Genomic DNA, 14,425 nt, shown 5'->3' on the forward strand with positions numbered 1-14,425 from the left:
ACGTATGTACACATTGCCACGTACTCAGTGACACAAGTTGGTCCGATGGCTGGTTTCAATCCCTGTTACCACAGCATAGCATGCGCTACCCATTCGACCGTGGACTAACTATCCAGTGACCCGGGAGAACGGTAAGATACAAAACTAACATACATAGATACAAACAGATACATAGCCCACGGAAAGTGCATCAAGTATCTAAAGAATGCGAACGCATAAACAAAATGTCTCCGTTCGTTGAAAGCACTGTGACACAATCTGGCAGTTCTATTAATGGCTTTCCTTCAGAGTGGCATAGCTTAAGTGTATGAACTCAGCGACGGTGTTTCACAATTGGTGATGTTAGTTAAAACAGGTAGTACATAGTATTTCTGCAAGCACTGAAGCAGAGTGTGTACAAGTTTGCCACTTTACCTTCCTTGTAAATGAATACTGTCTTCTGAATACTAGTGCAGGGCTGCTACAGAACACTGCATTAGATAAGTGATGCAAAAGCAAAGTGCATTTTGTGTCAAAATATGTTGGATGTGATTACACATAGGTGCTGGTCACACCGAAACCCCAGCAACGGCTCCCCCAAAGTAGAGGAAACCAATCTCAGATGCCATACTTTTGCATATTTAAGGTGCCCGAAGCAATTTCAGGAGCCGGAGACACGTGATGACCGCCATGTTTTGGACATCACCTTTTATGCTAGTTCACTGATACTAGTATGCACATTTCTTTCGCAGCCAAACAGTTCAAATCATTCGGGGCAAAGCATCGCCGTGTATTCGTCCATGTGTGCAGCCGAGTGCTGACCGCCTACTCACGTTAACGTAGTGATGATGCTGCCACCTCAAGGTTGATCTCATAGCAAATAGAGTGGAGGGCAGGTTACTTATTACAGGGAACAGTGTGCAGAAGAAGCAAGTGGTCAGAAAGCGCTGTCCAATCACAGTCAGGTGAAGGAGGAGGTTAACTGCAAGATTCAAGAGGGAAGTAGCGCAAAGCACTGTGCCAGGGAGGGAAATTCTTGTTCTGGTGAGAAAATACCTTATGAAGCTCAGTAGACCTTCTTAATTTGGTTGCACCTGGACCAGTATAGCTCCGCTAAGCCTCGGCAATCCGTATTTTTTTTTCTATGATGGTTTGACTTCAAGACTGAAAATGTAGTGACCTGGTCGAAGATTCAAACTTGGGACCTTGAATATAGAGAAATGCTGCCCTACCTCTACTTCACGGCATGTCGGCCTTAGCTGCCACTTCTAGGTTGACCTTAGCTGACAAAGTGTAAGAGTAGGGTTGAAGATTAATATGCAGAAGACAAGGGTAATGTTCGACAGCCTGGCAAGAGAACAAGAATTCGTGATTGGCACCCAGCCTCTTGAATCTTTGCAAGAGCACATTTAAGCCATTGAGTCACAGGGGACCCTTATCATGAGATTTACATAATTAAAAAAACATGGGTTAGAGTGCGTATGGCAAGCACTACCAAATTACGCCTGGGAGCTTACCAGTGATATAGCCAGAAATTGTTATTTTGGGAGGAGAGGGGAGGGGGGCAAGCACTTGACTGGCGACAGGGAGGGTGAGGAGTAGGGGCTGTGCAGGCCGCATACTAAAACAGATTCTAGGGAAGAGGGGGGGGGGTGCCTGGTGTCCCACCTCCTGGATATGTCACTGGAGCTTACACATATCCTTGAAAAGAAAAATGTTAAATCATTGCATTCTACCAGTACTAACCTGTGGGGCAGAAACTTGGAGATTAACAAAAGACGCTTGAGAAGTATAGGGCCCCGGAACAAGCGATGGAACGAAAAATGCTAGACGTAACGTTAAGAGGCGGGAAGACAGCAGTGCGGATTAGAGAGCAAACAGAGGTAGCCGATATTCTAGTTGACGTTAAGAGAAAAAAATGGAGCTGGGCAGGCCATGTAATGCGTAGGACAGATAAATGCTGGTCTATATTAGAATTACGGAATGGGTGCCAAGAGATGAGAAACGCAGTCGGGGATGGCAAAGAACCGGTGATGTGTAAAACAAATATACAGTAAAAGCTCGATGATACGAATCTCATGGGGTCACGAAAAATATTCGTATTAGCCGAAATTCGTATCATCGAAACACAATTAAAACTACTGTCGAATCTCGATAATTCGAACTCGAAGGGGCCCGAAAATTTGTTCGAATTAAAAGGACGTATTTTTGAAGTATTCGTGCACCATAGCACGATGCACGAACGGTGCGAGTCGTGAAATATCGCGGCGCGCAAGCGCATAGCAAGCGCGGGCCACGAAACTGCCCACGCCGGCTAACGGTCACTTCCCGATAACGACAGAAAACGAAGCTTCAGGGAGCGAGCGGGCGGCGCCGGCACACGGGTGCGCGCGGAGACCGTCGAAGGTGAGGGAGAAGGGCGGCAGGGAAGCGGATTTGGCCGCGTCAACTCCGTCGCTTCGGTGGCTCCCCTCGCCCTCCCTCTCAACTCCCTCGTAGCTCTCTCACCTTCGACTCCGTGCGCGCCCGCCGCCGTGCTGGCGCCTGCTTATTTTAGCCGCCCCCTGAAGTTTCGTTTTCTGCCGTTATTGGGAAGCGAGCGTTTGCGGGCGTGGCAGTTTCGTTGGCCCGACTGTGCCTCCGCCGCTGCTTCCCTCTGCGCTGCTGCCGCAGCGTGCAAGGTCAACATGTGACTAGAAAATAGAGGAGAAGGGTTCACTGCCATTTTATCCGCGTGGCTGAGACGTAGGCACTAGTGTGTGCTAGAATACGGTTGTCTAGAACACTCTAGTCGGCACGTACACGCTTGTTCCGGCGCGATGCAGAAATGGCGACCTTGCAATTTGAGAGAGAGGGAAATTTCCGCCGCGGGTTCTTCTTTTTTTTCCCCCATTCTTTCGCGCGCGGCATTGAGGGGTCTCTCCTTAGCTTTTGCTCTATGGCGGTGTTGGAGCAATGCCGGTCAGAGGCGCCGCCGCGTTATTTGGCGCGCTGCTAAGAGCATTGTCGGTGCGCGGTATGTTCGAAATAAGCGTGTTCGAATTAACGAGATTCGACTGTAGCTAAATTAAAGAGTCAGAGGTGAACTCACTCAGGCACGTGTACGTAAAAAGTATTTATTTCTTGAAGTGCCACCGCTTCAAACTCTTCGCGCCCAGTCGCGGAGTCCGCGCTGTCCGGCGCCGCGCCTCCGCACCAAAAGAGAAGGAGAGAAAGCGCGTGACTGCACGCTGTTCTCTTTCGCGGCCGTCGGTGGGGCGGCGTTTATTCGTATCAACCGACGTAGGCTGAAAATCGATTCGTAACAACCGTTCTCTAGCACGTTGCAAAGTAATGGGGCTCGGCCGGGACCACAGAAAAATTCGTATCATCCGGAAATTTGTATTAGCCGTGATCGTATCATCGAGCTTTTAGTGTATTAATTCTGGAATTTTACGATCCAAATCTACAATCTGATTATGAGTCGTGCCGTAGTATTTTTTACCACTCGGGGTTCTTTAACGTGCACCTAAATCTAAGTACCGTATTTTTCTATCTATAAGTAGCATCCCCCTCAAAAATGCAGTTTCTCTGGAAAAAAACGTATATAAGCTGCACCGGTCTATACAAGACGCACCTGTTCATTCGGTAAGCGATTTAAAAAAATTACACAGACGTTTCACTTCGTGAACGCGGGTCGCATTCACGAAGTGAAAAATAATAAAAAGATTAAAAAAAAGAAGGCTCGCATAATGCAAGGTTTTCTTTCACTCAATTCTACTCCCTTTTAATCCTCTTCCGTGCTCAACCAACCAACGTAGCGGTAAAGTAGGCTGAGTGCCGCTTGGACCACTCACAATGCATAAAAAGGAATAGGTAGCGTTGAAATAAAATCATTACTATATCCTGGACCAGTTGACTACCCCTAATCTTTCCTCAATGCTCCGTTGTCTGTTGCCTTCTCATGGTTATAGCTCGTTCAAAGGAAGTTGAATGAAAAAGATGCTATCAGCCTGTTCCCAATCTTAAGACTTCTGTTTGCAGTAAACAAATGGGCATTCTGCATTACATTCTCGAAAAACTCTGGCAGAACCAATCTCAAGATGAATTTCAACGTCAATGTGATTAGCATTGAATCAGCGTAGCAACACGCCTCTTGCCACCACCGAAACGAGTCACGTATGAGGCACTTCTCTCGCGCTCTCTACCTATCTGCACCATTACATATTCACACAAGATTGGCTGCACATACATCAGGTGGGTTTGATTTCACCAAGCACATTGTAAAGCAGTTTGTTTTTTTGTCATTGAAGAGCCGCACATACCCAGTGTCACATAACCAGCGACCCTAGTTTCGAACCGGGTTCCCTCAGCAGCCCATTGCTCTACACCGTGGACCACCTAGTGATCAAGGTTGTCGGGACAGACGTTAGAGCAGTGTTTCTCAAATGGCGGGTCATGACTCGCAAATGGGTCACAAGCCTTTTTCTGGGGGTCATGGAGGGCCCAACTATCATCAACGACGTCTATGCCTCTTGCCAATGTTTGACGTCAAGCTTTAAACTATTCCACTTCCCTCTTCCCACTCCTTCGTTTATCTATGCGAGACGACAAAACTTTGCCAGGGAGGTACTCAAGGAAATGCCATCGCATTTAAATTCAGGGCCTCAAGGGCTAAACTACACCCTTCTCTTTACAATATGTATAAAACAATTATTGCTAAAAACAACCTTAGCAAGCATTCTTGGTAGCTCTACCTGCTGCGGCTGATGTCGTTTAGGTTAATATCTACATATATCTGTGTCACTGATAAAAGTAAGTTTTCAGAAGGACAATAATGATGGGAGGTCATGGTAGGTTTGGTACTACTATAAGGGGTCATGTACTCGAAAAGATTGAGAAACATTGGCTTATAGACATAGACAGAATGATTGACAGACACCGGAAAGTGCATGAAGAATGTTAATCACATTAAAACAACTTCAGAAGATGCGAGTTCCAGAGCGGCAACGCAACAGGGTAATAAATGCAGCACTGCACCCACCTCTCGTCGGTGGGTTCGATGCAGACTTCGCTGAACAAGCTGTAGTTGACATTGTGCCGGTGCAGAGAGTCCAATGTGTCCTGAACGGGCGGCAAGTTCACCAGGTTCGGATCCGTCATAAGGCAGACGTTTTTCGCGCCCAAGTTGTTCATGTCCTGAATGGGGTTAACGAATAAAATTGTAACATTTTTGTAACACGTAACAATTTCAGACAGGATAGCAAAACATCTGAGACAGAACTTGAAAAGACAACATAGCTGTTTCAATTATAGAAACTTGAGCACTAAAACAGTCCAAAACAAAATTATTGGTTGTTAAATGTAGAGATTGCTCCCACACATAGTCTGAACTGAATAGATATGTTACCGTGTGACACACATACAGTAAAACCTCGGTGATACGAATCTCACGGGGTCGCGTGAGATCACCCGAAATTCGTATCATCAAAACATACACAATATCAAGAAAAATGAATTAATCTTTACCAGAAAAGATTTATAATAGTGGAATCCCTTCGATACCTTCCTCGCTCCTGCGTTTTCCCGGCTGCTACGTCGCGTTTTCGCGGTCCCGACCTAAATCTCATTGACTTCCATGTATAGTCGAATCTCGATAATTCGAACTCGAAGGGGCCCAAAAATTTGTTCGAATTAAAAGATGGACTTATTTTTGAAATATTCGTGCACCATAGCACGACGTACGAACGGTGCGATTCGTGAAATATCGCGGAGCGCAAGCACGAGGGCCACGAAACCGCCCGCACTCGCTTCGCGATAACGGCTGAAAACTAAACTTCAGGGAGCTGGCGGCGCACGCACGGCGAGAGAGCGAGATTGTGGTTGTGAAGAGGCGACACGGCGACGGGCGCGCGCGGGGACCGTCCCAGGTGACGGAGGAGGGCGGCAGGGAAGCGGTTTGGTCTCCCCTCGCCCTTCCTCTCAACACCCTCGTAGCCCCTTCACCTTCGACTGTCTCCGTGCGCGTCCGCCGCTCCCGCCGGCCCGGCGCCGCTTAGCCCGCTCCCTGAAGTTTCGTTTTCTGCCGTTGAAGGGAGCGTTGGCCGAACTGGGCCTCCGCCGTTGCTACCCTCTGCGCTGCAGCCGCAGCGTTGGCTGAGACGTCGGCACGTACGCGCGTGTTCCAGCGCCACGCAGAAACGGCGACCTTGGCGTGACGCCGAGGTTCTTTTTTTTTTTTTCCGCGCGGCGTTGAGGGGTCTCGCCGTGTTCTCGCCTCAGCTTTTGCTCGGAGCAATGCCGGTCGTAGGCGCCGCCACGTGATTTGGCGCGCTGCTGAGAGCACTGTCGGTGCGCGGTATATTCGAATTAACCATCGCAAATGCTTTCGCGTTCGAATCACCAGGCGTTCCCCGCGATACTTCGCCAATCTATAATGTACCAGCACGTTACGTTGCGTTTGAACGTGGCGGTCACGTAAATTTAGCGGTGCAGTCAGCTTGTACTACATTGCAACAAGCAGCCGATGCGTTTCAACAAGCGACCGGCACGTTGCAGATACGACGCACCCGCGCGGACCTTATCGTCAAAATGATCTGCGACGTTGACAAAGTGCGCCTAGTGCCAGTAGCTTCGTATGCGCTGTGCCTTCGACGTTTAGCTCGCGTTGAAGCGAGAGACAGCGCAAAGGTCAATTCGCTCGCTGTTGCTGCTGCGTTTCCGTTGCTTCACCTTTCGGGCGAAATTTCGGCTTCTCTCTCTCTCTCTCTTTTTTTCGCGGTCCCTTGAAAAACATATCAACGGGACGTTTTCTTCTTGTCCAAATCGTCAACGATCGCCTTCTGAAAGGCGTATAAGTGCGCGCACGTGATCTTAGGAATGTTTTCGCACGCCACTGAACGCCTTAGCACGTCGAGTGCAGGGAGCATTTTGATAGTCGGTACTCCGCCTCGGTCGTCGTTGCAGCAGCGGTCCTCGTCTACTTTCTCTCTAAGCATCGGCTACGCTGTGATGTGGTCCGGTCCGCTCGACGTGGGGACCAAGGAGAGATTGCGCAGCCGCATGACGTAGTCGGTTGCTTGGCGACTATGGATCCCACCCAGATCCCGCTGTGCCGGCTTGTCAGTGCCGGTGGCTCGGCCGCCGCCGCTGTTGCTCACGCGTTCGTATGATCCGTAGCGGCGCGGCAACACGTTCGGAACAGCCGATTTTTTTCGTATTGTGAGCAATGTATTTCGGCCGGGGAATGTTACGAATTCGTATCACACCGAAATTCGTACGAGCCGGGTTCGTATCACCGAGGTTTTACTGTAGTGAGCTGCCCTTGTAGCTGCACTACCGGACCAATAAAAATCGATGAATTTGACAGTTTTTCTACGTGTTGATAAACATTATTTCTGTTGGGATTCTGCTACCAACATCATGCGCCCTCTGAAATTACGATTGATTGTTAGCTATTTGTCAGATTTGACAATTTTTGACATATCAGGGAGCCTGGAAAAGTAAATCTTCGACTGGAAGTATTGCAGAGATTAGCCTCCGGTGCTAGCACTTCTTCAATAAAAGGACTCAGAATTTGTGCTTTGGTCTAATCGGCAACATCATTTTTAAATGAAAGCAGCAGCGAAGAGACAAAAGCTTCTCTCAAGTTGTCGCGGTTCTAATAAGATGTATAGGCTGTTTTAACAATGTCTCAAACAACGATAGATGCTCATGAGTGCGTGTTATTTTGATGACTGTGTTCGACTAATATCAAATGCAACTTTATTTTCCCCACCATGGGTTGCTTTTACCCGTCAGCGCTTCGACAGCGTACGTACAAATTATTATTAGCAATCCTTCCTGTCTTGTGGGGTTTTCACTCACTCAAGAACATGTAGTCAATTTCAGAGTGGCCTTTTACCGAAACTTGTCTAGCTGTCTAATTTCATACATCTTGAATGCTGCCTGTGCAAGGGCTCTTATTCATTACTGTACAATACTGTGCAGCACTCCACATTACTGCACAGCACTGTACAGGAACTGAACAAAGCACCTGGGGGCTTCAGCGCCAGTTGAAAGCATAATAGACCACCTTGCTTGCACAGAAAAGCTGATCGAATGAAATGATCAGTTATGAGGAGGCTTCTGCATGCTGAGGGTTTGTTTATATTAAGGAGAACTTTGGAAGAAGTAAGTTCGAGTGATTGTGAGTTTACTACATGTATTGTGAGTTTTGCAAGCATGTTTTCTTAACTGCCAGCCTCTGTTGACTCTTAACTGCCATCCTCTCTGATCATCATCAGTTATTTCATGATGGCTGACTCATTTTTCTACTGCTGTTTGCATGGCATCTGTCTCTCAGCATTATTTAAAGCAGTATAATTATTGCCCAGTGGAAATGGCACAAAACTCCTTCCGATTTCCATCGTCCAAACATAATTAAACTGCAAGCAGGGCCCCAACGAAAGTGAGTAATTTGGCATCACACTTAGCATCTCAACGTACCATGCCTTTGGTTAGCCACGGTTTATACAGTCTGTAACCATTGTCACCTGCCTGATGAAATGTTATGTCTCTACTACATTCACTATAACTTAGCACCACGATTATGCAATTATCATGTCACATTACTTTTCACTTGCCCACTGGTACACCATGCATGCTTGACTGATGCTATTGCCATTCGGCTCCAGATGTAACAAAATCATGGACACGATATGTTTTACAAAGATACCAGAAATTATTCTACTCACTAAGAAAACTCACCAAAGAATTTAATACTATTCCTAATCTGCACAGCAGCCATGAGCCACGCTTTTGTGATTCTGAAGATGCAAGGGCTATGGTGAAACTAAATTTTTAATGGAAAGAATTGGCACCTGAAGAAGATAGACAATACTGCCATCTACGTCCACTCATTTCTGCAACATCATGGTATAAGCAAACTCCTTTCCATATTGGCTTGTCTTGGGAACTATGTGTTGTAGTGCGGAAGCATTGAGAGCAATTGCAATGCATTTTGTACGTGGAGCTTATACTAAATTATTAGGTTCGCACCGAGTACAGTATCTTAGTATGAATGTCCATGGTTCTGACCGTCTTTGTCATCACAGTTCACTACAACACACAGACAGCCATGAAAGGCCTAGCACACATTTTAAGATAGCCATCGCACTCCCTTACGTCAGTTCTGGAAAACACAGCAAGCGAAAGCACTAACCATTCCAACTTCGCGGGTCACCCCGGGTCCGTAGCGGATGTTGGAGCAGGCCATCTCGAATGCATAGTCACTCTTCGGGAGGTCCACCTGGTGGTCATGGTGGCTGTCTCTAACACCTGCATGCAACAACTTGGATCAGGGAAGAGCACATGCGCAACACATTCTCGAGCAAGACTCTTGGTTTGACTGCACATTGCCAGGAATGAGAGCATGTGAACTAAGCCTTGCCAGGCCTAATTCACTGGAACAGCAAGTTACAAGATAAAGCAAGAGGTCATTCTTGCATATCACAGTACCAAGCATTGTGACAGATGGGTCAGCATGCCTTTTTCGTTCTCTCTTTAGAAGGAATTGTTTTCACACAGATGTTTGTACTTGCATTACCTTGCTAGTTCGTTGTGCCAGAAATTTGATAAGTTTCTTGAAATTATCTGAGAACGCATCGTTTGGCAGCACTGTGGTTTTCAAGACATTAGAGATAGTGTATAGCGTTTTTTCAGTTTCGTTTTCCCCATTTTTGCTATAATACCCATGCTGATTACTATCAATTGCTCTTGTGTACAATATTAATTACCTGTGTGTGGTTATCTCTTTAAGCAAGGTTTTTTATTTTATTGCTTTCTTGCATAATGTATACCGGGGCCTCAAAGTAAAACATCAGTAATTTTAATAAAAACGCTTTGCTAGCTATATGAATCCTGCTTGCCCAGGTGACTTGTGTGTTTTGGCAGACAATTCTAGAGAGCACATAGAGGCAGCAAGTACCCACATAAGTGAAAGCATTTGTACTAAATTTTTGAATTTTGCAATTATGATATATGTTTATATTAGAAACTTGAAGACAATCGCATTCAAGGACCACTTCTTATTTGACACTTCTAAAAGATTTGCACTGCGAGACATTTGTCATCATACGCTAGTTTAGCACTCAGAGGCAGCAGACCCACCACAAAAATTAACACCTTTCCCTACCCCATGTAACATAGCCGATTAGAAGCTGGATGGAGCTGTGAACAGCTGCACTGCTGCTCTCAGCTCGCAAAAACAAGACTGGCTTTTTTCTTTCCTCCTACAATTGGCTGCATCACATGGAAATGGGGGTTTGTCTTTAGATCGAGACCCCCACCTCTGAATGAAAAAAAAAGAAAAAATGAGCATACCACTCTTCAGATGCAATGATGAAAATGAAACACAAATACCGGAGCAGTGTCAAATAAAAATGAAGTTGTCTTCAAACACGTTGCTTGTTTAGTTTCTTCTCCCAATTCTCAAAATGCAGTTATTTTTTCTGTAGGTTCATAATTTCACTACATAATTGAGAAAACATTCTTTTGTTCTTACTACAATAGACAACTAACCGCCACACAAAAATATACGAATGAAATATTGATCAACAACAGAAAGCACAAGACACAACAATGGAAGCACTTTCATGATTGGGTCAATATTTTGTACCTTATAGTACACTGAACTCCATTGTTTTAAACATGGCCATGCATTGGTCACACAAAAGACAAATTTAAAAAAACTTAAAACAAAAGAAACTTGAAAAGTGCTTCCCATGTTGTGTGCTCCAAACATCTAGCTTCATACTGCAAAATTAATTATTATTGTATCTGTGATGGCTGCTGATGTATTACAGTACACGTCTTGCTGGGTGTGCAAAATTAGCATTTTGCGAAAACAAACGAATCACCCACCCTATATTTTAAAATTAATATATTACGGTTTAAATAACGACATGTGAGATACAAAACTTGGCAGATTAAGAGAATAATAGATGCAGAATCCGAAAATGCAGTTTTACAAAGCTCAATTTGTTGGTAATTTATAGGCCTAAAGACCCATGTCTCCCCTAATGCGAAATTTGAACAACTAAGAAATTTTTCTTGATTGTCTACTTGCTGGCTCTACTCGTCAATTTTTTTTTTTACCCGGAAAAGCAACTAAACCAACTGCACAAGCAGCATTTGTGTTGGAAGCATAACCTGTTAGAGTTATTGATTAAAATTACATTTTCTTTCCACATTGTGTTAGTCTTGTTTACACCTTGTACAGCACTATTCACTCTTCTGATCTCACCCTTCCTCTTATGATTCCCAATGCGACTGACAGTACCCAGGTGAAAATTTCCAACTGGGATCAGCTGGGATGAACTGGTTCCAGCTGGAAAGCAACTGGTCCCAGTTACACACCAACTGGTCCCAGTTGGGATCCAACTGGAACTTTGACCAGTTGTACTAGAATCAACTGGTTCCAGTAGAGAGGCAACTGGAACTTTCACTAGTCGTACTGGAATCAGCTGGTTCCAGTTGGATTCCAACTGGAACTGACCAGTTGTATCAGTAGCAACTGGAACCAACTTAAACATTGGCCAGTTCAACTGGTAGCAACTGGTTCCAGTTTGGATCCAAATGAAATGGTGACCAGAAGTTTAACTGAAAGCAAGTAACATGCAGTGCTTGCTAAGACAGCAGTAGCACTGCAGAAAACTTTATTTGATGTTTTGAAACGAAGTCCCAGAGGGTGGAGCACTCAGTCCAGGGCCCCATTTGCTGCTGCTATCCGGCTGGCCCGGTCGATCAGGCATCGCTGGTCGTCGAAGGCTGTGCTGGAAAGAGCGGCTTCCCACTGGGATGGGGAAGGGTTGGGTATTCTAGGTAAGCCGGGTGGTTTGGAGCATTCCCACGTAGAATGGTAGAGGTTTGGGTGACCATCACAGAAAGGACATTTGTCGGGGTACTGGCTAGAGTAAAAATTGCGGCGGAGAGCAGGGCTGGGGAACGTATTAGTTTGGAGCTGGTGCCAAGCGGCTGCATCTGCACGGTTTAGGCTCACGTGTGGTGGAGAGAATGTTCTATGGGATAGTCTGTGGTGTTGTAGTACATGCATGTATGTAAGCGGTATCGTTTCCACCTTGTCTGCCAGCAGCATCTAGTCCTACTGAGCAATTAGGTTTGGCAGTTTGAGCAACCCTAGCAAAAATTCTAATAGAAGTTTGTATTAATTAGTCGAATACAGTTTTGTATTAGACCAATAGAAATTTCTATTAGTCGTACTGATTTACCTGTAAGACCAATAGGCCCTGTGTATTATATTTATTAGTCTTATAGAAGCAGTGTTGCGTGTCTACTAGTTTCTGTATTAGACTAATAGGTCCTATTGGCCTTATGCAGATTGTTGCTGGCCTGATACAACATGTATTGCTTGATTCCGCAGCTCTTGTTTGCTGGTGAAAGTTAATTGACAAAAAATTGTACTAGCGGACTGCTTGCTTGCATGGAGAGGTGTTTCTAATTAATCACTGAATAATTAAAAATTCTGCTGTACAATGGTGCAGCAGATTGTGTTCGCACGTTTGCATTAGTTTTAGTGCACTAAGCTAGAACTGGCCATTTTTCAGCGACATACACAAAAGCAACGTGCACCTACATGATCTCGCCAATTTTGCTTCACTGAGCCTCGTCGCGATGAGTCGTTGAGAAAACAGCTAGTGTTTACAGCACCGCGAACACTTCCCCACGAAAAAAAAAAAGAAAAAACTGAACAACCAGCTGTAATCTGCAAGGCAGATCGCGGTGCCCGGTCAGCTTACGAACACTGGTGCAATAGCAGCAACCATATTTGTTTGCCGATGAAGTTTCGTCAGTGTCATATTTTCTGTTGAAGTGCGCATAAAGTAAATGTTAAACTTTTAATCTAAATCGCTAACTTGATACTGCATATAAAATGCTGTAATTTTTTATTGACATCAAAGAGCAGTATCGCAGAGAAGGGAACACGGCGGGCGGGAAGCACATAAAACTGCGACCGTAGTCAGCTGTAGTTGAGCACAGCACATGTGCAATGGCGGCTGCCATGTCAAGGCGAGGCGTCACGCGAGGCGTGCGTGCGTGTTAGTGAATGAACGATGTGTTTTTAAGGAACCTGTGGTGTTAGCGCCTGCGCAATCTCATTCATGCAGTAGTATATTTGGATAGTTTTATCTATGGCTGCTGTTGTGACTTCAAAACAATGCAAGGCAACTGTTTCACCCCTGTCCTTCGCGACTTTGTGGATCTTTCAGCATGCATCGATGTGCAGTGTTTTCCCTGGCACCGATTTACCATTTCGAGGTAATTATACCTTTTATTTATGCTTCTATAGTACAGTATGAAGTGTTTTCTTCTTGTTTTTTTTATCCTGACAGTGGACGTAAGTACTTCTGTACAGTGCCGTCGGGCCGATTGCTGTGTGCGTTGCAGCAATGACACACCTGTTTCCGACAACGAGCTGTGCGAGATTTCTGTCCAGAGTTCCTTATATCTGCCTACTGTTTCGATGGAACACACATGTTGATTTTGTGTGATTTATAATTGTCCTGTCGTGTCACATGGCGTCATTTTTTATTATGATAAACATTTTGAGCTAGCATATATCACACTGTCCTAAAATTAGTTTGGTAATTGCGGAGCCACATTATTCTAATGTGGAAGCAAATATTGGCAGCTTAAACGTTTAGTGGTAGAACTGGCACCACTGTTTTTAACTGCTTCTATATGTGTGTATTTTTGTGCCCAGGTTTTTTAGCCACTTCCTCAAAAGGACGCCCTTTGGTCGAAGTCAACGAAAAGCTCTCAATCAAGATTGCTGACCTGACGAAGATCTCGAAAGAGGAATCTGTAAAAATACATGCCGTGCTAATAAATGCTTCTAGCAATTTTACCTGTTTTTCGTTATGTATCTGGTACATTGCAACATTTTCTTACACACCAATAGACCTATTACACTAGTACACTAATAGGCCTATTAGACAAATACACTTATACCTAATAGACTGTATCAGTGTCAATAACCTAATAGGCTTTTCATTTTTGTATTATAATTTTTTCTGGGGAATTAAGTAATAACAGCTGAACTGCCTTAGTTGTGTGAAATCCATCAGAAGAATACACTTTTGGTAGGCTTCTGCACGGGCCAGTTGCAATGGGGACCAACTGGGAATCGTTCCATACACCAGTTTAACTGGAACCAGTTGCATTCCCAGTTTGAAATTTTCACCTGGGTATCAATAAAAAAATTAAATAGAAACACCATCCACGGCATCACACATGAATCCACTGTTACTAAGACGGCATGCTCACACTGACCATTTCAGTGTTTTGGCAAAACACAGCTCGCAGCTGTACATTGCAGCTGTGCTGCATTGCTGTAGCTGTGGCGAAGCAATCTTATGAACCAATCTTTCGGTCATATTAAATCATTCAATCAGTCATTAAATCATCA

At 45.0% G+C, this 14,425-nt stretch overlaps 1 protein-coding gene and 1 long non-coding RNA gene across 2 annotated transcripts in view; one reads left to right on the forward strand and one right to left on the reverse strand.

Annotated features, from left to right (window-relative positions):
• The window catches only part of LOC119450830 (hydroxyacid-oxoacid transhydrogenase, mitochondrial), a 96,850-nt gene that overhangs the window by 77,844 nt on the left and 4,581 nt on the right, over positions 1–14,425 (reverse strand). The window contains exons 3-4 of the mRNA XM_037714323.2: positions 9,161–9,276; positions 5,003–5,157 (exon numbers count right to left, since the gene is read on the reverse strand). Coding sequence (XP_037570251.1) covers positions 5,003–5,157; positions 9,161–9,276 — 271 coding nt within the window. The remainder of the gene's footprint in view (positions 1–5,002; positions 5,158–9,160; positions 9,277–14,425) is intronic.
• LOC125944862 (uncharacterized) lies at positions 12,315–13,870 on the forward strand. The gene is made up of 2 exons (XR_007466563.1): positions 12,315–13,275; positions 13,721–13,870. It is a non-coding gene; the product is annotated as an uncharacterized LOC125944862 (long non-coding RNA).

Source organism: Dermacentor silvarum, chromosome 4 (genome assembly GCF_013339745.2).
Source record: "Dermacentor silvarum isolate Dsil-2018 chromosome 4, BIME_Dsil_1.4, whole genome shotgun sequence".
NCBI lineage: Eukaryota > Metazoa > Arthropoda > Arachnida > Ixodida > Ixodidae > Dermacentor > Dermacentor silvarum.